The 24646-nt window shown below is 42.1% G+C and overlaps 1 protein-coding gene across 1 annotated transcript in view; it reads left to right on the plus strand.

The window, feature by feature from the left end:
• Positions 1 to 231: 231 nt before the first annotated feature.
• Positions 232 to 24646, plus strand: part of BTBD1 (BTB domain containing 1) — a gene marked incomplete at both ends in the record, with an annotated part of 40540 nt that continues 16125 nt past the window's right edge. Inside the window, 4 exons of the mRNA XM_080692753.1 lie at positions 232 to 596; positions 9253 to 9409; positions 16031 to 16136; positions 23011 to 23208. Coding sequence (XP_080548879.1) covers positions 232 to 596; positions 9253 to 9409; positions 16031 to 16136; positions 23011 to 23208 — 826 coding nt within the window. The remainder of the gene's footprint in view (positions 597 to 9252; positions 9410 to 16030; positions 16137 to 23010; positions 23209 to 24646) is intronic.

Consider the following 24646-nt stretch of genomic DNA (forward strand, 5'->3'; position numbering starts at 1 on the left):
GGGCGGGGAGCCTACGCCGTCAGGGGCGGGGCGGCGGGAGCGCGTCTGTATCGAGGGGCGGGGCGGCGTGCTGCGGCGCGGGGCGTGGTTACGTGTCGGGGCGGGGCCGCGGCAGGGGCGGGGCCGGAAGCAGCCTCCCGGAAGGCGGGGAGCGACGCCACCCTGGGGGCGGCGGACGATGGCTGCGGCGCGGCGCGATCGCTCTGCGTAGCCCGAGCCGCGCAGCGCAGGATGGCCGCGGCGGGGCCGGCCGCGGCGGGCGAGCAGGCCTCGGGCGCCGAGGCGGAGCCGGGCCCCTTGCCGCCGCCCCCCCTGCAGCGGGAGCCGCTGTACAACTGGCAGGCGACCAAGGCGTCGCTGAAGGAGCGCTTCGCCTTCCTCTTCAACTCGGAGCTGCTGAGCGACGTGCGCTTCGTGCTGGGCAAGGGCCGGGGCGCCGCGGCCGCCGGGGGCCCGCAGCGCATCCCCGCGCACCGCTTCGTGCTGGCGGCCGGCAGCGCCGTCTTCGACGCTATGTTCAATGGCGGCATGGCCACCACGTCTGCCGAGATCGAGCTGCCGGACGTGGAGCCCGCCGCCTTCCTGGCGCTGCTGAGGTGGGCGCGGGCGGGCGGGCGGGCGGACGAGGGAGGGGCGGTTGGGAAGCCTCGCAGTTGGGGATTTCTAACTTCTTTATCCTTTGTTTAGCTCGAAATTGCACCCGGGGGCATTTTACCTCCAAGCTACATCCTCAACCCTTACTTTTTGTTCTTCGTTCTGAAACAGGGTCTCACCAAGTTGCGGAGGACCTAAGTAGCTGAGGCTGGCCGCGAACCGCGACCCTCCTGCCTCAGCCTCCCGGGTACTGGGATTACAAGTTAAGGGTCGGAAAAGTAAATAGCCAGAACAGTTGAAGGTGGCCTTACCTGTCTTGTGTTTCGGCAAGGTCACATTTGCTCAAAGATGAATCCCCATTGAGGTCGCGTACGCCTGTAATCCCAGTGCGTGGAAGGCTGAGGAAGCAGAATCGCAGGTTCGAGACCGGCCTCGGCAATTTAGCGAGACCTCCCGTTTCAAATAAAAAGTAAATAGGGCTGGGTGTGTAACTCTGAGGTAGAATGCCTCTGGGTTTGATCCCTAGTTGCAGAAGAATCCTGCCATTGGTGTTGAAGTTTGCATTTTGATTATTTGAGGGTAGTAGGTTGATACTGGTTAATTGTATCTAATAGAAGGGAGTAATCGTTTGACATTATTAGCTTTTAATCACAGCAGTTATGTTGGGGAGGCGTATGTATTTCTCCCTAATTTTACAAATGGGACTGAGTCAAGTGACTCGTCCAAGTAATGGAGCAGACTCACATTAAAACCGTGTGTGTTTCATTATGTCAGGGTGGTTTTGGCTGCCTGTGCAGAATGTGTTGTTAAACTTGTAGTCTTGAGCAATACTGAAGCAAAAACATAAGATTATTGGAACAGAATAGTCCACAGAAGTTCTCAGCTCAATAGGGAAGATCAACAGGAAATTGAATATAAATTCCAAATAGAAATAAATGCTAAGGTCTCATTTATAAACGGATAAAAGACAGGATAGATATAGATAATTAGGAAAGAAAAATGCAACTTATTAACAAAGTGTTTAATCTTATTAGTAAATAAACATGTGCAATGAAGTACTTTTTCCCTTAACCCCACCAATTTTTTTTAAGTCTGGGGAGCATTACTTGACAAAGATGATGATATAAACGTGTGTGTGTGTGTGTGTGTGTGTGTGTGTGTGTGTGTGTGTGTTTTACTGGGATTAAACCCAGGGGCATTCTACCATTGAATTACACTCCCAGCCCTATTTTATTTTTTATTTTGAAACAGGGTCTCACTAAGTTATGGAGGGCATTACCAAATTGCTGAGGCTGACCTCAAATCTGAGCTTCTCGTGTTTCAGCATCCCAAGTACTGGGATTACAGGTATGTGCCACCATGACCAGTGGTACAAACCCTTTTGGAAAATAGTTTGGTGCTATAGATTTTCTTTCTCCACTTAGGAAGCATTCAGGTAGTGGAAAGATGTTCTGTACAAAAATATTTATAGCAGTAGTATTTATAGTAGTGAGAAAGAAGTCAGGTGCATGGAAAGGTTAGTTAAACAGTGATAGGTCCACTTGATGAAATACAATGCATGCACGAAATAGGACACTTATAAAAATCAGGTACTGTGAAGTGTTAAAGAGCATTTGAAGTCATGTACAGAAGGATTGAATATAGTTCATTTAATTTTCTAGATTCAGATGCATTTGTCAAAATAATCTGTGGGCCACCTGCATTGTAATTTACAGGGATGCTTGTTAAATTTGTAGATCCCCTCTCTCTATCATTTTTGGAGATTAGACCCTGAGAACATTTTTAACACTTCTGAGTGATATGTGTAGTGACTAAATTTGAGAAATGCTCATCTGAAATATTACTAAGTACCCCTTTGAGAAAATACTGACATTGCTAGGGTATGTATTTCATATTTTATAGAAATTTTAAATCAGTCCTTTCCCATTGATTTTTAGAGTTCTTGAAATGTAGCATGATGCAATTTAATTTCTTTTCTTTTTTTTTTTCTATTTTAGTGTATTTTAAAGGTACTCATCCTTCCTTAGATTCTGATCATTGCTTAATTCTGAAATAGGTATCTAGACTGATTTGGACAGGGGACTGTGCTGAATTTTATTTCTTTTTATGTGGTACTAGGGATTGAACCCCAGGGGTAGTCTATCTCTGAGCACCACAGCCAGCCTGTTTGATTTTTATATTTATTTACTTATTTATTTTTGTGGCACCAGGGATGGACTCAAGGACATTCTACCTCCAACCAACACCCCCAGCCCTATTTTTTATTCTTTATTTTGAAACAGGGTCTCACTGAGTTGCAGAGAGCCTCACTAAGTAGCTGAGGCTGTCGGCGAACTGCAATCCACCTGTCTCAGCTCCCAAATGCTAGGGTTACAAGTGTGTGCCATCCCCCCGCCAGCTGTTTTATATTTTGACTTGAAACAGGGTCTCACTAGGTTGTCAAGGCTGCCCTCACACTTGCAATCCTCCTATCTCAGCCTCACAAATATTAGGATTATAGGTGTACTGTATGACACCTGGCTATACCTACTTTGATTTTTAAACTTAGGTATTGGCTGGCTGTGAAACGTAGATGCTATAGTCACCAAATATTTTGGGAAGAATACCTTATGGGAAATTCAAATTTTGGATTTTTTTTTTTTTTTTTTTTTTTTTTTTTTTGGTTCATACTGGGGACAACCCACGAGTATTTTATCTCCGGGCTACATCCCAGCCCAGTTTTATTTTTTGTTTGGAACAGGGTCTTGCTAGATTGATGAGTCTCACTACTTGCTACTTGCTGAGATTGTCCTTGAACCTGTGGTCCTCCTATCTTAGCCTCCCAGCTACTGGGATTACAGGCATGGGCCACCATGCCCAGCTCCCTTTTTTTGTTTCTTATTTTGAAATGGATTCTAACCAGGTTGCTGAGTCTCACTAAGTTGCCAAGGCTGTCCTTGAACCAGCAGGTACTGGGATTATAGGCGTGCCCCTCACCTGACTCAATAAAAAGTGCTTTAAAGAATCCCAAAACCCAGGGACTTAAAAATACTAACTTTTTCATAATTCTGCGGATCAGCTGGGAAGTGATTGGGAAGCTTGGGTCCAAGCTACAGTTGCTTCCAGTTTATTCTACAGATTTCTCACCTCCTTTAGTCTTCCTTTTTTTCTGTATTTCTTCAGCCAGACTGCTGTCTTTAGCAGTTATCTTTCTAATATGTCATGATTCCCCTGAATCTTATTTGTGTGTGATGCTGGGGATTGATCCTGGGGCATTCTACCTTTAAGCAACATTCCCTGGCCCTATTTTATTTTGAAACAGAGTAAGTTGCTGGGGCTGGTCGAGAACCTGAGATCCTCTTGGCTCAGCCTTCCTTGTACTGAGATTATTAGCGGAAGCCACCACTGCTCTGCTGAGTCTTTTAATTTCTTTATGCCAGTAAGATGAAGTGTAAATACTGTAGGAGGTGAACAAGATCTTTGTGATTCAATCTTTATTTTCTCCCTTCCTCTCATCCTACTTACTGTCACAAGTGTAACTATAGATGACCTTTTTCTTGTTTTAATTCCTGCCTTAGAAAAGGCTTCCTTAAACCGGGCGTGGTGGCGCACGCTTGTAATCCCCGCGCTTGGGAGGCGGAGACAGGAGGATCACACTCCTTTGAAGCCAGCTGCGCTGGCTTAAGAGACCCTGTTTCCAAATAAAAATATATAAAAATAGGTCTGGGAGTGTAACCCGGAGGTAGAAGGGTTTCCAGGAACCCCAGCACCACCAAAAAAAAAAAAAAAAAAAAAAAAAAAGGCTTCCTTACCTTCCTATTTTGTAGCGCAGAAGATCTTAACACTTAATTACTACTCTTAGGATAATCTTCAGGATTTTCTGCTTTTATAAAGAAAGCATCACTTAACTTCTACCCATAAGCAGAATTGTGCCCTGGCTCATCTAATTTCTCTGGTTATCTTTTGTTGTAGAACAAATCACTTCAGCACCTAATGGCTTAACCGCTTTATTATCTTTCCTCATTGTGTGGGTTGACTCCAATCACCCTTGTGGCATCTGGCATCTCTTTCAGGTCTCTCCTGTGTTTTAACAGGTGGCAGCTGGGTGGGGTATGACTCAGATGCTGGGATGGCCTAGCCTTTTCCCCTTTCCATATGTAGTCTCATCCTTTCACATGCCTGCTCCAGCAGAGTAGCTTGGTGTCTTGGCTGGTGGGTCCCAGGAGCATAAAAGCAGGAGCTCCTAGGTATCCTTAAGGTGAGGCTCCAAGCTGGCACAGTGTCCCTCTGCCACATTCCATTGATTAAATGGAGCTAGTCTGGGCCAGCCCAGCTTAATTACGGGCAGATCTATATAAAAGGGAAGTGCTAGAAGGCATGGTTTATTGAGGGCCTTAAAAGATTAGATGTTATATGTTATTATCTATAGATATTTTTTGTTATCATTGGGGTACTACTTTTGAGTAATTTCATTATCAAGTTCTAAGCTTTTTATAGGCAAAGCTATCTTACTTATTTGGCTCTCTCACCTATCACAATGCCCTGATAATAGATAGTCCCTCAGGAAATTTTTTGAGTAAAACAAATATACATGATCTTGTGACTTTTTTCTTATTATGAAATCATTTTTCACCTTAGCCTTTAAAGTCTTTAAAGTTACATTAAATGTAACCTAAGTTTTATCTTTTTGGCAAGCTGAGAAAACAGAAATTGTGACATGCAGTCATTTTTCTATCCTCTTGACCTTAGAGTCATATGAGTTTATATGAGTTTAAGTGGCTACTTTAAAATGCAAAGTATTGTGGAGTGTCATGTTTAAGTTTTAGCTATGTTTTGTAAATCTTGGCTTAGTTTTATATTATAGAAATTCGGATGATTAATAGAATAGAGAAAACGTATGAGTAAAGTATGAGCCAAGATGATTCTTGGATTTGTTAGGGGGATAATAAGGATTGAATCAGGGGCATTCTAACTCTGTACCCTAGCCCTATTTTATTTTTATTTATTTATTTTTGTGGTTCTGGTGGTTAAACCCAGGGGCATTCTATCTCTGAGCTGCACTCTCAGCCCCCTTTTTAAATTTTGAAACAGGGTTTCACTATGTTGCGGAGGCTGTCCTCAAACCTCAGATCATTCTGTCTGTCTCAAGTACTGAGGATTACAGGTGTGTGCCATGCCTAGCTAATTCTTGTTTTTTGTTTTTTGTTTTTGTGGTGCTGGAGGTTGAGCCTAGGGGCATTCTGCCTCTGAACTACACCCCCAGCCCTATTTTGTTTATTTTGAAACTGGGTCTCACAAAGTTGTGAAAGGCCTTGCTAAGTTGCTGAGGTTGTTCTTGAATCTGTGATTTTCCTGTCTCAGCCTCTCAAGTACTAGGATCACAAGTATGTGCTACCACGCCTGGCTTGATAATTGGATTTTTAGGTGGCTTTTTTTCTTATTGGTACTGAGGATTGTACCTAGGGACATTTTACCTCTCAGCTGTACCCCCCCACCTCTAATTTTTTTTGGAAACTGAGTCTTACGTTGCTAAGGGCCTCGCTAAAGGGCTGAGGCTGGTCATGAACCTGTGATTCTCCTTTTTCAGCCTCCCAAGTATTGGAATAATAGGTGTCTGACTAGCTTGCTTTCTTATTCGAAATGAAAATTTTTCCCTTAGTGAGACCCTTTTTTAAAAGAAAAAGAATAAAAAATAGGACTGGGGGTATAGCTCAGAGTTAGAATGCCTCTGAGTTCCATCACCAGTACCACACACACACACACACACACACACACACACACACACACACAAAGAGTAAGACTTAAAATGGGGCCAAGAGTAAGGTCAATAAAAATTTTTATGCTATTGCTAGTAACTCCCTTCATTTTAATTATCTTGGAAGCAAATGCAGAAAAGAAACCTGATTGGTCATTTATAATTCGTAGTGTTTACAATTTTTTTTTTTTGTGGTACTGGGAATGGAACCCTTCTACCTCTGGGCTACACTCCCAGACCTGTTTTTTTTAATATTTTATTTGGAAACAGGGTCTCTTAAGCCAGTAAGGCTGGCTTCGAACCTGTGCCATCCTCCTGTCTCTGCCTCCCAAGTGCAGGGATTACAAGCGTGCGCCACCATGCCCAGCTTAGTGTTTACAGTATTGAAAACAAATCCCAGTTCTCTCCCCCCACAAAAAAAATAGATGTTTATGAGTGTGTGTGTGTGTGTGTGTGTGCGCGCGCACGTGCCTGGCTCCACAGATATTTTTCAGGTACTTGAGATGGAACCCAGGGGCTATCTCCCTACCTCTTGAGTTACACCCATAGCCGTTTTTGTTTGTTGTTGTTGTTTTGTTGTTGTTTGGTGGTACTGGGGATGGAACCCAGGGGCCTTCTACCTCCCGGCTACACTCCCAGACCTATTTTATATTTTACCTCCTGTCTCAGCCTCCCAAGGGTGAGGATTACGAGTGTGCGCCATCACACCTGGCCCATAGCCTGATTTTGTATTCTTTATTTTGAAACAACTCACTAAGTTGCGAAGGGCCTCACTAAATAGCTGACACTGGCTGTGAACCTGTAATCTTCCTGTCTTGGCCTCCCAAGTACTGGGATTATAAGGGTGCACCACCATGCCCAGCTCACAGATGTTTCTTAAAAAGGTTGTTTTGTGTGTGTGTGAGGGGGGCTACTGGGGGTGGGACCCAGGGGCTTTCTACCTCCAGGCTATACTCCTAGACCTATTTTATACTTTATTTGGAAACAGGGTCTCACTAAGTTACTGAGAGCCTCACCAAGTAGCTGAGGCTGGCTTCGAACCTGTGCGATCCTTCTGTCTCAGCCTCCCAAGGGCTGGGATTACAAGTGTGTGCCACCATGCCCGGCAAAAAGGGTTTTTTAATATAAGGCAGAGGTATATGACTGAAATGTAATTTTAGCAATTTGAATGGGGTGGTCTCATACAGAATAATCTAAAACTACAGTCCTACTCAGGTGTGGTGGTGCACGCTTGTAATCCCAGTACTTGGGAGGCTGAAGCAGGAGGATTGCAGATTTGTAGGTAGCCTCAGCCACTTGTGAGGCCCTTTGCAACTCAGTGAAATAAAGAGTAGCTGGGTGTGGTGGTGCACACTTGTGATCCCAGCATTTGGGAGGTGAAACAGAAGGATCAAGGTCCGTAGACAGCTTCAGCTACTATCTAGTGAGGCCTTTTGCAATTCAGTGAGACCCTGTTTCAAAAATAAAGAATAAATAATAGGGCAGGGGGTATAGCTCAGAGGTCGAATGTCCCTGGGTTCCACCCCCAGCACAGCAAAAAGAAAAAAGAAAGGTAAGAGTGAGGAAGCAGTGCTCAGACATGGAAGATAACTTAAACCCTGTTTATGGACCATCCCTTCACCTAGCTGCTGGTGACAACTGATAGGGTCCACCTTAAATTGAGCACACTCTGGAACAGATAGAACTGCTAGTAAGCCGGTCTGGTGGCGCGCGCTTAATCCTAGCATTCGAATAAAGAATAAAAAATAGGGCAGGGGGTGTAGCTTTGAGGTCGAATGCCCCTAGGTTCCGTCCTCAGATCCACAAAAAAGAAAACTTCTGGTATGGCTTTGGGACTCCAAGGTAACACTCTACTCCCAATGTCATTGTGGGCCCTTGGGCTTCTGCCTGGTTTCCCACTCAAAAGCAAGGTCCACGGACCTCTCAGCCAAGCCAGCCTTTCCATTTTGGAGAAGGTTCTATCTGGAAACAGACCAGTTACTAGAATACTAAACTTAGGGACATCATTCACTTGGCGTATATGAAAAATCAAACCATGCATGACAAAAATAAACAACTTCCTTAGTGAAGCAAGTAATTCAGGAACAGAAGAGAACTTTTAAAACTCTGTGTGTGTGTGTGTGTGTGTGTGTGTGTGTGTCTGCGTGTGTGTGTGTGTGTGTGTGTGTGTGTGTGTGTTACACTAGCGATTGAACCCAGGGCGTTCTACGTCTGAACTGTATCCTCAGCCTCTTTTATTTTTATTTTGAACCAGAGTCTTGCTGCTACCATGTACTGGCCTGGTACCTGTGATCCTCCTGTATTAGCTTCCCAAGTACTGGGATTACAGGCATGTACTACCATGGCTTCCACCCCCAGTACCACCAAAAATTAAAAAAAATAAAAAGATCCATGAATATCTGGATCATTACATTGTTTTTCTTCCGTAGCCCCAATACTCTGTTGTCACTTTGCTGAGGGATTATAGTGACAGATTTAAAGGTGACTAGAATAAGAAGGGACTACTCTCAGGAAATAGGCAATTGTTTTAACATTTAGAGATGTGATCTTAGCTAACTGTTGATTGACTTAAGTGAACATCCTTTGATGAGGAGAGAGAAAGGAACCACTGTTACCTAAGCAGCAATGGGGTACTAAAAAGAACTCTGAAGCCTTGGCCTAGGGACCTGTGTTAGTGTCATGTCTTCATTTAACCTCAGTCTCCTCAGTAAAATGGAGACATTTCCTGCTTCTCAGGATTGAGTAAGAGTAAAGTGAGGTGGTGTATGTATAGCTGTCCTGTAGATAGTCTATAAAATCTGAAGCAAGTTTGGTTTTCAGTTTGCTCATTTTCTTTTAAAATATTCCTCAAAGGTGTAGCTCTGATGGATTGCTTGTCTAAAACAGTACTGATCATCTCTGCAAATTTCCCAATTGCTTTCCAGATTTCTGTATTCAGATGAAGTTCAAATTGGCCCAGAAACAGTTATGACCACTCTTTATACTGCTAAGAAATATGCAGTCCCAGCCTTGGAAGCACATTGTGTGGAATTTCTCACCAAACATCTTAGGGCAGATAACGCCTTTATGTTACTTACTCAGGTAAGTAAGTGTAGCTCAAGTGTATTATTGTAACCTAGAAATTGAACATAAGCATAACTATATGTGAATATTTAGTATTTGGTGAAGAATTAATTTTAGATCGTTATTTTAAAGTATATATGGTTATTTTTACAGTGTTAGGGAAATATATCAGATTCATAAAGTTTTAGAGTAAAAATGCAACTTTTTTAATGGTGCTGGGAATTGAACTTGAGCATTCTGTTTCCCCCAGGCCCTCCCTACCCTTTATATTTTGTTTTGAAACAGGGTCTTTAGGTTGCTGAAAGCCTTACTACATTGTGAAGACTGTCCTCAAACCTTTTTTTTTTTCTTTCTTTCTTTCTTATTTGTTACTGGAGATTGAACCCAGAGGCATTCTATCTCAGAGCTACACCACAGCCCTATTTAATTTTTTATTTTGAAACAGTCTCACTAAGTTGCTGAGGCTGGGCTGGAACCTTCAATTCTCCTGTCTCAGCCTCCCAAGTTACTGGGATTACAGGTGTGTGCCACCACACCCGGCTCCTAGAAATGCAGAATGACACAGTGTTGAATCATGCAGGCAAAGACACTGAAACCTTATGTAAGTGGGGTGTTGTGGCTCAAGGTTAGATGACTACGGAGGATTGGAATTGGGATTAATTTCCATTGTTGCTCCTGCTGTGACTGAATATGTTCAGAAATTGTCTGGACATCTTTGTTCTCAGTTTTGCTGGATCTGAAATAAAGATTGAATATTTTAATTCCATAAAAGTTTTATGATTAACTGTCTTTGTACCTGAATCTGGAAGCTGCTGACCCGTTCCTGAAGGAGTTAGAATTTTCAATGCATATCAGATATTCTTTCACATTTTAAGGTTTTCACTAAGTACATTATACAAAAAAGTACACATTTATAAGTATACAGTCTGGCTTTTTATAAACCGAACACACCTGTGGAACCATTAATCAGTCCTTAATGTATGCTATTTAGCATTTTTTTAAATGCCTGTAATCTCATTCATACTCTTTTTGTACTGGAGGTTGAACCCAGGGGTGCTCTGCAGTCCTTATTTATTTTGAAACAGGGTCTTGCTAAGTTGCTGAGGCTGACCTCATCAAACATGAGGTCCTCTTGTCTCAGCCTCTAAAGTACCAGGATCACAGGTGTGCACCACCATGCCTGGCTAGGCTCATACTTTAGATATAACTTATTTCTCTTTAAGATAGTGTTGTAATGCTCTTGTATGAGATGTTTTTAAGGTTCTGACTTAAAATATAGTCCTGTAGAGCATGGTCGCGTTTTTGCGCACCTGTAGTCCCAGTACTTGGGAGACTCGGTGGGAGGATCATTTGAGCCCAGAAGTTCCAAAACAGCTTTGGCAATGTTTAAGGCCCTGTCTTAAACAAGATGAATCTAATCCTACTGAATTTTAGTACTGGTATTAATCACTAAGGAGCTGAAGCTCAACTCTTCTCATTTTACAAATGGGAAAACCAAAACCTGTGCTAATTAATTGCTTGTCCAAAGTCTCATAACAGGTGATGTTAGGGCCCACAGCCTGTCTTTACAGTTGAGTGTTCATTCTATCATATAGAAAATGTTTGGTACATTTAAAAGAACTCTTTTGTCATTAAGTATTTATAATTATAGAAGCTAGAACATGCTGATGTCACTTCTTCTTGAACATAATTATAGAACTCCATGTATGCCAGATACTATACTACTAATAATAGTAATAGTGATAATAGCAAAATATATTGGGTGATGATTGTGTGCAGTCTCCCTTCTCAGTATTCTGTATGTATTAATTCATTTATTTCTTACAGTAACTTAAGTGTTCAGTTTGGTACTTACTAAGGATTGAACCCAGGTGCATTCTACTTCTTTTTTTTTTTTTTTTTTTTTGCGGTAATGGGGATGGAACTCAGGGGCATTCTACCTCCAAGTTACACCCCTAGTCCTATTTTTTAGTCTTATTTTTGAAACAGGGTCTGAGTTGTGAAGGGCCTCACCAAGTAGCTGAGGCTGTCTGAAAACCACAATCCTCTGGTCTGAGCCTCTCAAATATGGGATTACAAGCATGTACCACCATGCCCGGCTATTTTTTATTTTTTAAATAGGGTCTTGCTAAGTTGTTGAGGTTCAGAATAAGTGGCTGAGGCTGACCTTGATTGTGTCTCATCTTTCCAAGTACTGGGATTATAGGTGTGTACTACTATGCCTGAATAGTACTTAACTTATTATCACCATTTTATAGATAAAGAAATTTAGGTCAGAGAAGTGAAATAACTTGACCTTCTGAGCTCAAATGATTCTCCCACTCAGCCTCCAAAGTACTGGGACTACAGGTGCACAAAATTGCGACCATGCCCTGCAGGACTATATTTTAAGTCAGAACCCTGTATTTTTCTCTTAAATTAGTGATAAAAATCTAATAAGCTGTCATTGATTAGTAATATTATTGTTCAAGTGGTTTTATTAATGTATGTGAAGAGGATCACTCAGCTACCTTGAGTTACACAATTCAGAAGTCAGTAAATAGCCTTTGGCAGTTAAAATGCAGTTTCTAGGTTAGTAGATCTGGAGCGGGGCCTGAGAATCTGCATTTTGAAGCAAGTGTTTCTGGGCAACACTTAGAGTAGCAAGGGTTCTTTAAAAGTCAGTGTCAGCAAACTTTTCAATGTCTTACTGGCTTGAGAATCCAGTATTGTCAGAATGTCCACTTTGGGGTATTGTGAGCTTCTTGTTCTGCTGAGTAACTTGTTCACTTATTTGATAGGGTCTCAGGAAGCTTTACTCTGAAACAAAGCCTCAGTATACAGTACTAGCATGATCTATACAGGAAAAAACTGTGAGGTGTCCTGTTAGAGATAATACCAACACTAAGTTTTAGAAAACTTACTTTACTCTTAAGTAGCAGCAATAGATTTCATAGGAAACTTGATGCTTCCTGTGTAATCTGTGGAGTGATTGACAGTTGCTACCCTGAATAAAATAACATAAACTAAAAATAATAGTTGAGTTTGCCAACTGAAATATCTGCTGCTAATAGACTTTCTTTTTGTGTATGTGTAGTACTAGGGATGGAACCCAGGGGCATTTTACCTCCAAGCTATACCACCAGCCCAGTTTTATTCTTTTTTTTTATTTTGACACAGGATCTCACTAAGTTGTACAGGACCTACCTCAGTAAGTTGCTGAGGCTGGCCACAAACCTTCCATCCTCCATTCTCAGTCTCTTAAATACTGGGATTACAAGTATGTGCCACCATGCTCCCATTGATAATAGACTCTTCGGGTTATAAAAACGTATGAACTAGCGAGGTGTGGTGGCGCATGTTTGTAATCCCATTACTTAGGAGACTGAGAGGAGAATCTCAGGTTCACAGCCAGCCTTAGCAACTTAGACCCTGTTTCAAAGTAAAGAATAAAGAGCTGGGCGAGGTGGTACACGCTTGCAATCCCAGTGCTTGGGAAGCTGAGACAGGAGGATTGTAGGTTTGAAGCTAGCCTCAGCAGCTAAGTGAGGCTATCAGTAACTTAATGAGACCCTGTTTCCAAGTAAAATATAAAATAGGTCTGGAAGTGTAGTTCAGAGGTAGAATGCCCTGGGTTCCATTCCTAGTACCACTAAATGAATGCATGAATGAATTTAGGGGCTGTACCACTATATAAGTAAATAAAATAGGGCGTGGGGATGTAGCTCTGAGATAGGATCCTATACTAAAGGTGAAATTACAATGGGTGTCCATTTCTTGGGTTATTTATGACCGTTCTGCCCAGCTAGCAGTTGGCTTTGTTTAAACTCACATGTTCTTTACCATGGACTGACCACAGATATTTAGATAGGTAAATCTGGATAAGGGTATATGGCTGTTTTGAGGGCTATCCTTGTAACTTTTTGTTGAAGTTAAAATTTTAAGCCGGGCGTGGTGCACGCATGTAATCCCAGCGCTTGGAAGGCTGAGACAAGAGGATTGTACAGGTTCAAAGCCAGCCTCAGCTACTGAGTGAGGCTCTCAGCAACTTAGTGAGACCCTGTTTCCAAATAAAGTATAAAATAGGTTTGGGAGTGTAGCCTGGAGGTAGCAAAGCCCCTTGGTTCCACCCCCAGTATCACACACACACACACACACACACACACACACACACACCCCTAAACAAATTTTAAGGAAAAATTACATGCAATAGAGTTAATATTCTATTAATATAAATTTGTTAGGAATTTATAAATTATTCGACAAAGCAAGTTGATATAAATAAGCTCAATATATAATCAGAGTTTCCAGACCGTCTGTAATTTTAAAAAATGTTTTGTGGTGGACCCCTGTAATTGAAGTACTTTGGAGGCTGAGACAGGAGGACCACAAGTTTGAAGCCAGTCTCAGCCACTTAGCAAGACCCTGCTTAAAAATAAAAAAACGAAAACAAAGGGCTGGGTTTGTAGCTTGGGCGTAGAGTGCCCCTGGGATTCTATCTCCAGTACCAAAAAAATTATGATTTAAAAATATTTGTGTATGTGTAAATTTAAAATTTTAATATAAACATATTTTAAATAAATAGAATATATATAAATTTAACTTTTAACAGAAATCTCTAACTTGGAATATTGCAGGATTGAACTTAGGGGCATTCTACCATAGAGACATGCCCCTAGCCCTTTTTATTTTTTTACTTTAAAACAAGGTCTTAGCCAGGCGTGGTGGCGCATGCTTGTAATCCCAGCATTTGGATCGTGGTTCACGGACGACCTCAGCTACTTATTGAGGCCCTCTGCAACTCAGTGAGACAAGACTTAAAAATAGGGCTGGAGTGTAGCTTGGAGGTAGAATGCCCCTAAGTTCAGTCCTAGTACCATGCATAGTACCAAACAAACAAACAAAAAATAAAATGAATTTTACTTTAAAGGAAATAAAGAGCCATTAGACATGCCAAATGATGGGCATCATTTTTGTGGCAGTATCAGAGGATTTTTACATTACCATTCCTTATTACCTCTGTGTGTTTAGTGTTTGTACTTGGAGCTCACATAGAGCCGGCCTGAGCCAAACTGAGAGCTCGGTCATTGTTATGTCTACCACTGTATCTCTTGTCAGTGTCTTGGTTTTTAAAAATCTTTATTGATAGCTGGTTGTGGTGGTATACACTTAGAATCCCAGTACTTGAGAGGCTGAGACAGAAGAATCACAGGTTTGCAGCCAGCCTCAGGAACTTACTAAGGCCCTCCACAACTTAGACCCTGTTTCAAAATAAAAAATAAAGCCGGGCATGGTGGCGCACACTTGTAATCCCCGCGCTTGGGAGGTGGAGACAGGAGGATCACGCTGGTTCAAGAGACCCTGTTTCCAAATAAAAAAAATAAAATAGGTCTGGGGAGTGTAGCCCGGATGTAGAAGGGCTTTCAGGAACCCTAGTACCACTAAAAAAAAATAAATAAATAAAATAAATAAAAAATAAGGTTTGGTGGTGCATGCTTGTAATTTCAGTGCTTGGGAAGCTGAGACAGGTTTGCAGTAAGCCTCAGCTATTTAGTGAGACCCTGTTTCAAAATAAAGAATAAAAAATAGGGCAGGCGTTGTAGTTCAGAGGTAGAATACCCCTGGTTTCCATCCCCCGGTACTGCAAAAAAAAGAAAAATGAAGGTGGTTTGGGATGTGACTCCTAAGTAGAATGCCCCTGGTTTCAACTCCCAGTAAAACACACACACACACACACACACACACACACACACACACACACACACACACTATTTGAATTGACTTCCACTCCCCCTGCTTTTACACTTCTTTTTTTAAGTCACAATGTACAGATCAGTAAAGCCCATATTAGAAGCTTTACTTTAGGTTGGAAATCTTCCATTATCTATTCTCTTTTGCTCACTGTATATTACTCTGTCTTTTCCTCATCACCAGGCTTGTGAGATTCATCCTCACTGTGAGCATAGATCCCTTATCACATTATTTCATAGTGTGAATTTTAAATTTTTTCTGTTCTTAAACCTAAGTTTTACACAAGACTCTGCAACATATCTAGGTAGATGATCTTAGGCAAGTCAGGAGGTGTCTTTGAACCTCTGTTTCTTCTGGTAATAGGATTATAATGTCTTATCTGGTGGGTTAAGGGTCAGATCAGGTACTGTATAAGAAAACAGGCTGTGTGTGTATTAGAATAAAAATAACTGGACTGGCTGGGCGTGGTGGCGCACGCTTATAATCCCTGCTTTTGGGAGGTGGAGACAGGAGGATCGCGCAGTTTTGAAGCCCCTCGCTGGTTTATTTATTTATTTTTGTGGTACTGGAGATTGAACCCAGGGGCATTCTCCCTCTGTGCTACACCCCCAGCCCTCCTGTTTCTTCCTTTTCCTTTTTTCTTTTTCTTTTTTTAATCAGTTTCACTTAAGTTGCATAGGGCCTCACTAAGTTGCAGAGGCTGGCCACAAACTTGGGATCCTCCTGTCTCCGCCTCCAAGTAATGGGATTATAGGAGTGTGCTATCACGCTCAGTTTAGACATTATATTTTAAGTAGGTGCTTTTATATAATTAGCAGTTATAGCTGTTCTTGGTATCACGTTTGAGTATGTGTAGCCTGAAGGTGAAATAACTGAAAAATAATACAGCCGTGGCTTTTCTGCGTTTAGGCGCGGCTGTTTGACGAACCTCAGCTTGCCAGTCTCTGCCTGGACACGATCGACAAGAGCACGGTGGACGCCATCAGCGCAGAGGGCTTCACTGATGTGGACATAGGCAAGTGGTTCAAGGACAGCCCTGCCGCTCGGCAGCTGGGGAGGACAGGCATGTCCAAATGACCAGTTTTCCCAAGTGAATTCTACCTTTTTAAGAGTTTTGCTTCCTTTCATTTTGGCAAAAATATTCTTAAAAGTCTTAAACTACCTCATTGCCGTTTAAAAGGTGTCAGAGCCGGACGTGGCATTCAGGAGGCAGGAGACCAGAGGATCGCGTTCGCGGCCAGCCTCAGCTACTTAGTGAGGCCCTCTGCAGCTCAGTGAGGCCCTTTTCAAAATAAAGAGTAAAAAAATAGGGCAGGAGGTGTAGCTCGGAGGTTGAATGCCCCTGGGTTCCATCCTCAGACCCGGAAAAAATAAATAAAAGGTGTCAAATAAATGAAAATGTTCGCTGGGCATGGTGAAACACGCTTGTAATCCCCGTGCTTGGGAGGCAGAGACAGGAGGATTGTGCAGGTTCAAAGCCAGCCGCACTGGCTTAGGAGACCCTGTTTCCAAATAAAATATAAAATAGGTCTGGGAGTGTAGCTTGGAGGTAGAAGGGTTTCCAGGAACCCCAATACCACCACCCCAAAAAAAGAAGAAAATGCTCAACCTATGCATGTCATTACACTACGGTCCTGTGGAAATACAAAGAAGGGCGGGGCATGGTGGTGCACGCTTGTAATCCCTGCTCTTGGGAGGCAGAGACAGGAGGATCGCGCAGGTTCGTAGTCAGCTCGCTGGCTTAAGAGACCCTGTTTCCAAATAAATAAAAAAAGGTCTGGAAGTGTAGCCCGGAGGAAGAAGGGCTTCCAGGAACCCCAGTACCACACACACACACACACACACACACACACACACACACACACACACACAAGAAAGAAATACAAAGAAGGGTAAGATGTGTTAAGAAAACATCTAATTGGAAAATCAAAAAACAAATATGTGAAAATTAGAATTTATGACAATAGAAAAGATTCTTATACAGCAATTCGCCTTTCCTAAATTAGATATGTAGAAAATAATTATTGTGCAACTACAGAAAATAGAGAGATTACCTCAAATTGAGGTGTGTGTAAATTGGGTGTGGTAGCCCATGTCTGTAATCCCAGTACCTGGGAGGCTGAGACAGGAAGATAGCAGGTTTGAGGACAGTGACAGCATCGTAGTAAGATGCTCAGCAACTTAGCAGAACTTTTTCAAAACAAAAATTGAAAAAAGTTGGGGTGTAGCTTGGAGGTTGAATGCCCCTGGTTTAAGTCTCCAGTATCCCTTCCCCCACCCCTAAGAAGTATATATTGAGTAAGTGTGGTAGATGTTTTGTCTTGTAGGAGACTAGCGAGTGCCAAATCTGGCCTGTAGCTTTAAATATTACTGTATGATGGTGAACCCAGTGTTTATATCTTCAATCCTTGCCTTCTAAGCTCCACATTCATATACTAAACTCTCTTTTAACTTTTTTTTCTTTTTAGGTAGGCATTCTGTCTCTGAGTTACATCCCTAGCTCTTTTTCCTTTTTTATTTTTTTATATATGGTGCTGGGGATTGAACCTAGGGGCATTCTAACTCTGAGCTACACCCCTAGCCCTGTTTATTTTTTATTTTATTTTATTTTATTTTTTGCGGGTCTGGGGCTAGAACCCAGAGACATTTGACCTCCAAGCTATGCCCCCTGCCCAATATTTTATTCTTTATTTTGAAACAGGGTCTTACTGAGTTGTAGAGGGCCTCACTAAGTAGCTGAGGCTATCCGCGAACCGCGATCCTCCAGTCTCAGCCTCCCAAATGCTGGGATTACAAGCGTGCGCCACCACGCCCGGCTGTTTTTTATTTTGAAACTGGTTCTCATGAAGCTGCTGAAAGCCTTAAGTGGCTGGTGATGTTCTTTAACCTGAGATCTTCCTGTCTCAGCCTCCCGAGTACTGGGATTATAGGCATGTACCACCACACCTGGCTTACTTTCTGTTTTCACACAGGGTCATGGTATATAGCTGGGAGTCTTGCTGTATTGCTGAGACTGTCCTCAAACCTGCGATCCTCCTGTCTCAGCCTCTCAAGTACTGGGATTATGGGTGTGCCATTATCCATGGTGAGACATTTTTATTTGGAGGTTTTGTTAGCATTTCAAACAAAACAATTAAAGAAGAGTCTTTAAACCTTAAACATTCCCTTGCTCTTTGTTAGATATCATCAGTTACTTTCTAAGTTTTTTTCAGTTTTCCTTAATAGCATCACCATGAACTTGCCTAAGCTAAAAATCCAGAGGAGCTAAAAATCCAGAGGTTGGCTGGGTGTGGTGGCGCGCGCTTGTAATTCCCGCGCTTGGGAGGCAGAGACAGGAGGCTTGCACCGGTTTGAAGCCAGCTGTGCTGGCTTAAGAGACCCTGTTTCCAAATAAAAAAATATAAAATAGATCTGGGAGTGTAGCCCGGGGGTAGAAGGGCTTCCAGGAACCCCAGTACCACCAAAAAAAAAAAAAAAAAAAAATCCAGAAGTTATTCTTGATCATTCTCTTTTGTACCTCACATACAGTCTTAGCAATATATTTTGAATCTGACCACTTTTTAAAACATGTTGCTACTGCCTAGTCTAAGCCATTGCTCTCTCTCACCCGAATAACTCCACTGTTCTAGTCTCACCTCCATCCACTCCTGATCCAAACAACCCATTTTCTACATGGCATTGAGAATGATTCTTATAAGAATCAGCTTTTACCTGGGCATGGTGGTGCACACTTGTAATCCCAGTCCTTAGGAGGCTCAGACAGGAGGATTGGCAGGATGAGTGGCCAGCCTCAGCTACTTAGTGAGACCCTGTTCAAGAGAAGAATAAAATAGGGCTGAGGTTGTAGCCCAGTGGTAGAATACCCCTTGGGTTCATTCCTTAAAACTAGGGAAAAACATGACAAATTTGGGTTTTATCACTCTTTGCCCTCACTATTGTATCACTCCTTTGCTTCCACTGCAGTTAGAATAAAATTAAAGCTTAAAAACTTTACAAGTCCCCGCATGATAACTGGGCTTGGCTGTGGTATAAGTAGACCTCGATGTGAATATTGGCTCAGTCGCTAAAGCTCACTTTACACTTGCCCAAGAGTCCGCAAGATGTCCTCGACAGTGGATAGCTCTCTGTGGCTCTGCCATTCCCTAAGGCCTGGCTATTGCTGTGTCTTGCTGATAGATGGGAGGAAGTGTAAGCAGGGAAAGCACACGTTAAGCCTTGGCCCTGAAGAGTACCTTCATTTCCTTGTTCAGAATCTATTCACAGGATCCTATGTAATTTCAGAGGGAGGTAGGACATGGAAACTAATCACATCCCAGGAAGAGAAAACAGACTTTTGGTAAACAGCTAGCAGTCAGTGCCTATGTCTGACATTGTGTTCTACCTTACCTTTCTTTCTCCTCCTCCTCGTTTATGTTCCATAGACACTGGCCAGCATAATTTACATTTTAGGTTTTTTTTTTTTCTTTTCTTTCTTTCTTGTTTTTTTTTTTTTTTTTTTTTGGTGGTACTAGGGTTCCTGGAAACCCTTCTACCTCCGGGCTACACTCCCAGACCTATTTTATACTTTTTATTTGAAAACAGGGTCTCTTACGCCAGCACTGCTGTCTTCAAACCTGCGCGATCCTCCTGTCTCCGCCTTCCAAGTACGGGGATTACAAGCGTGTGCCACCACGCCCGGCTACATTTTAGGTCTTTATATTTGCTATTTCTTCTGACTGGAATTTTTTTTTTCCTACTTGAATCTTTGTGTTGGCTTTTTATCCTGGAGCTTAGGTTGAGATCTGAGATAGGCTATCTCAGACATATTTAATTAAAACGGACACTTTAATAGTCCCCTGTTTCATTACTCTGGCTTATTGTCCTCTTGACACATACTGTTATCTGAAACCTTATACCTGTAAACCCAGTACTTGCTTGAGTTCAGCCTCGACAGTTTAGCAATCCTATCAGCAACTTAATGAGAGACCCTGTTTCAATATATAAAAAAAGGTTGGGAATGTAAAACACCCCAAGTACCACAGGGGGGAAAAATGATCTAGGTATTTGTCTTTGTGCATGTGTTGATCAGCTACTCTCCTAGCCGCTCTTCTTCTCGAAGGCTTCTTAGCACTGTCTAGCATGGGTGACCGCAGAACACTGCATGTTCAATGCATCTTGCCCGCTGGACTGATGGGTGGCCTTTCCCTCTCACCTTGTGCAGTTCTCCATGAGGCAGCCGGGGTGGTCCTTTCAGGACACAGTCCACCACTTGGAGACTCAGGTCTTGAGAACTGGCACCCCACCCTCTTTCATGACCTTAGTACATTCCTATGTTGTGATTGTGTGAACACATGTTTTGAGTTTGTCTATCTTTCTCGCACAGTACATTGGGAAGGCTTTATATATAAATTCTTTATTATACCGAAGGACAGGGCCTGGATCAAATTCCTCCCAGCACCTGCATGTGAGGTCTGTTAAGTTACTGAACATTTGAGAGCCCCAAGCACTGCCCAAATTGCCAGTGGAGCATCGCTTAATCTTAATTACCTTCCTCTAAAAGTGGCTGTCAAGTGCTTCATTTATTTTTTCCTCTTTTGAAATAATATGGCTTGCATGTGAGAACTTAAAACTACATATTATTTTGTAAGTAGCTCTTATATTTACTATTAATGCCACGAGAGCCTAGGAATCTTGAAGTTCAAGTACCTTATACAGGTTAGATACCCTATAAATATTTGTTGATCTGAATTGTCTCATGTTGCCTGTATTAAAATCTAGTATTATGGTTAGGAAAAATGATCTGTTATGGTCATTATTTAACTCTCAGTTGTAATTTCTTATTTCAACAAATCTGCCAGTAGAAGATCTAAGTGTTCCTCTGCCTATTTATAGCCCCTTGGCCTGTTTCTCTCAAATATGTTTGTAAAAAGTTGGTAGGTAGTGTCGGGCATGGTGGCACAGGCTTGTAATCCCAGCACTTGGGAGGCTGAGACAGGAGGATCGCACAGGTTCAAAGCCAGCCTCAGCTACTTAGTGAGGCTCTCAGCAATTTAGACCCTGTTTCCAAATAAAGTATAAAATAGGTCTGGGGGTGTAGCCGGGAGGTAGAAAAGCCCCTGGGTTCCACCCCCAGTACCACATACACACAAAAAAAGTTGGTAGTTACAGAATATTCTAGAAGCTGAGAGACTGAAGGAACTAAGGTTTCAGGAGTTTTTTAAATAACTCTCGTCGATTTGGGGATTTTTCTCCTCTGGGATTTGAAAATGTGATCTGGAGGGAGAAATACTGTTTCTCACTAGGTTGATGAGATCTCACTAGTTGGTGAAGCTGTCCTCTAACCTGTAATCCTCCTATCTCAGCCTCCCAAGTACTGGGGTTAGGTGTGGGCCACGATGCACAGCTTGAGATTCTTTCATCAATTTTTGTTAAAGGACAAAGATATGTATCACAGTGATTTAGGAAAATTAATTTAATTATGCCAAGGTCAGTGTTGTGCTCTCTGTGTGTATGTACTTACTTTATTATGTGTTTATCTTTACTCATTATTAGCAAACAAAGTAGAAACATATATCAAAAGAAAGTCTTGTTTTTCCATTGAATGGCTAAATATTATGGTCATTGTGTATCTTTATCAAAGCATACAAGTATATTGATTCTCCTTTAACTGTGAAAAGGCTTCATCGAGCCTTCATTTATACCCATCTTTTTAGCTACAATAGAAAGAAGAAAAGTTTGATTTTTAAAAAAAATATGTGTATCTAATTCTTTTTTTTTTTTTTTCTTTTAGTATTGAGGGTTGAATTCAGGGGTCTTTTACCTCTGGCCCAGCCCTTTTTATTTTGAAACAGTCTCTTGAGTAAGTTGCTGAGGCTGTCCTTGAGCTTTCAGTCCTCCTTTCTCAGCCTCCCAAGTACTGAGATTACAGGTGTGCACTACCATGCCTGGCTCCAATTCATTTTTAACATCCTCTTAGAGCCCCTACTATGTGCTGAGAGCTCATTTTTTTTTGCTATTTTGGAGGGGGACACTTATTTTTTAATGTTAACTGTCTTTGTATTAAGCAAATATTTGGCTCTTGGTATATGAATGTGTAAACAACTGCAAAATTAAATAAAAAAATAAACATTTCTTTGCTATATATAGATATGGTATACCCTATTTAAAGTTAAAGTATTACTGTTATATATTTTATTTATTTGTTTCTTTATTTTTGGCACTGTGGATTGAATCCAGGGGCATCCTACCTCTAAGCTACAGCCCCAACCCTTTTATTTTGAAATAAGTTCTCACTAAATTGCTAGGGTTCTTGCTAAGATGCTGAAGTTCCCCTTAGGAGGACTGAAACTGCAGTCCTCCTATCTCAGTCTCCCAAGTACTGAGATTATAGGTGGGCATCACTAAGCCTGGCTATATTAGATTTTTTAATACTGGTACCTTTTTGGAGGTACCAGAGGGAGATTGAACCGGGGTCATTTGATCTCCAAGCTTCACCCCTGCCTTATGTTGTTGTTGTTGTTGTTGTTGTTGTTGTTGTTGTTGTTGTTGTTCTTCTTCTTCTTCTTCTTCTTCTTCTTTTTTTTTTTTTTTTGTGGTAATGGGGATGGAACCCAGGGACATTCTACCTCCGAGCTACACCCCCTGCCCAATTTTTTATTCTGTATTTTGAAACAGGGTCTCCTGAGTAGCGATGGGCCTCACTAAGTAGCTGAGGCTTTCCGCGACCGTGATCCTCTGGTCTCAGCCTCCTGAATGCTGGGATTACAAGCGTGCACCACCACGCCCAGCTTGCCTGGCTTTTTAATATGCTTTTATTGGTGCATTATAGTCTCACATCATAATGTAGTCATGTTGACAGTGACATACAAGCACACTAAATAATCTGATATATTTTTGTATTTTATTTATAGACACACTCTGTGCTGTTCTAGAAAGAGACACACTCAGTATTCGGGAAAGTCGACTTTTTGGAGCTGTAGTACGCTGGGCAGAAGCAGAATGTCAGAGACAACAATTGCCAGCAACTTTTGGGAACAAACAGAAAGTTCTAGGAAAAGCACTTTCATTAATCCGATTCCCACTGATGACAATTGAAGAGTTTGCAGCAGGTAAGACTTAAACTTCATTAAAGCCAATTTTGTACATGTGTGGGGGGTACTGGGGATAGAATTCAGGGGCATTCTACCTCTGAGCTCCACTCCTGAGTTGCAAAGGTCCTCACTAGGTAGCTGAGTCTGGCTGTGAACCCGGATCCTCCTGTTTCAGCCTCCCAAATGCTGGGATTACAAGTGCGTGCCACCACGCCCGGTTAAAGCCAATTTTAATAGTCAGTCTCCCTGTGTCAGATAGGGAAAGAAGCTTTTCTAGCCAGTGTTTTATGTTTTATTCACACATTTGATGAAAATGCCATGGTTGGGCATAACATCATAGCATAAGTAACTGTATAGAGGCAAGTTACCATCAGGTAGAACGCGGGACAACCACAGTTGCTCAGCACCTGTGTGCGTGTGCGCGCACTGTCTCACGGGCACACCCGTCCATTCTTGACTGCAGGCATTCCGTGTGGACGTAATCCAGGGATTCTTGTTTGGAAGAAGCTGTTGAGTACTAACTAAATGATAAGTGCATGTGTGTATAATTTCACCTAGTTCTCATAAATGCCTACATATATTCACATTTTATAGGTGAGAGGAGCGAACCTGGGAAGAGGGTAATTGTCTTTCTGAGGTTATAATGACATCTGTGACCAGTATCAGTTCCTATATCATTGATTGTGTGTGTGTGTGTGTGTGTGTGTGTGTGTGTGAGAGAGAGAGAGAGAGAGAGAGAGAGAGTGTGTGTGTGTGTGTGTGTGTGTGTGTGTGTGTGTGTGTGTGTTTTACTGGGGATTGAACCCAGGGGCATTCCTCCTCTGAGCATGTTACATCACAGCCCTATTTTAGTTTTTATTTTGTAACAGGTCTCTTTAAGTTGCTGGGGGCCTTGCTAAGCAGGTAAGGTTGGCCTGGAACCTTTGATCCTCCTTTCTCAGCCTCCTGAGTACTGTTATTACAGGCATGCAACACCACACTTGGCTCTCCTGGCATCTTATAAGAAACAACATTTATTCCAGGATAAGTTTAAGGCGTTTGGAATTTTTTTTTCTTCTCAGAAACAGTAAATGGAAAAATTATAGTATTTTTTTTTTTTTTGGTGGTACTGGGAATGGAATCCTTCTACCTCCAGGCTACACTCCCAGAAATTTTTTTATATTTTATTTAGAAACAGGGTCTCTTAAGCCAACGAGGCTGGCTTCGAACCTGCTTGATCCTCCTGTCTCCGCCTTCAGGCGCGGGGATTACAAGTGTTTGCCACCACGCCCGGCTCTCAATCTTTATAAAAATTTATTCACTTATTTTTGTAGTACTAGGTATTGAACTCAGGGGCATGCTACCTCTAAACTATACCCCCAGCCCTTTTTATGTTTGTTTATTTTTTTGGTGGTACTGAGGATTAAACCCTGAGGCATTTTACTTCTGAGCTACATTCCCATTCCCAGCCCTATTT

This window comes from Muscardinus avellanarius (genome assembly GCF_963383645.1).
Source record: "Muscardinus avellanarius genome assembly, chromosome: 3".
NCBI lineage: Eukaryota > Metazoa > Chordata > Mammalia > Rodentia > Gliridae > Muscardinus > Muscardinus avellanarius.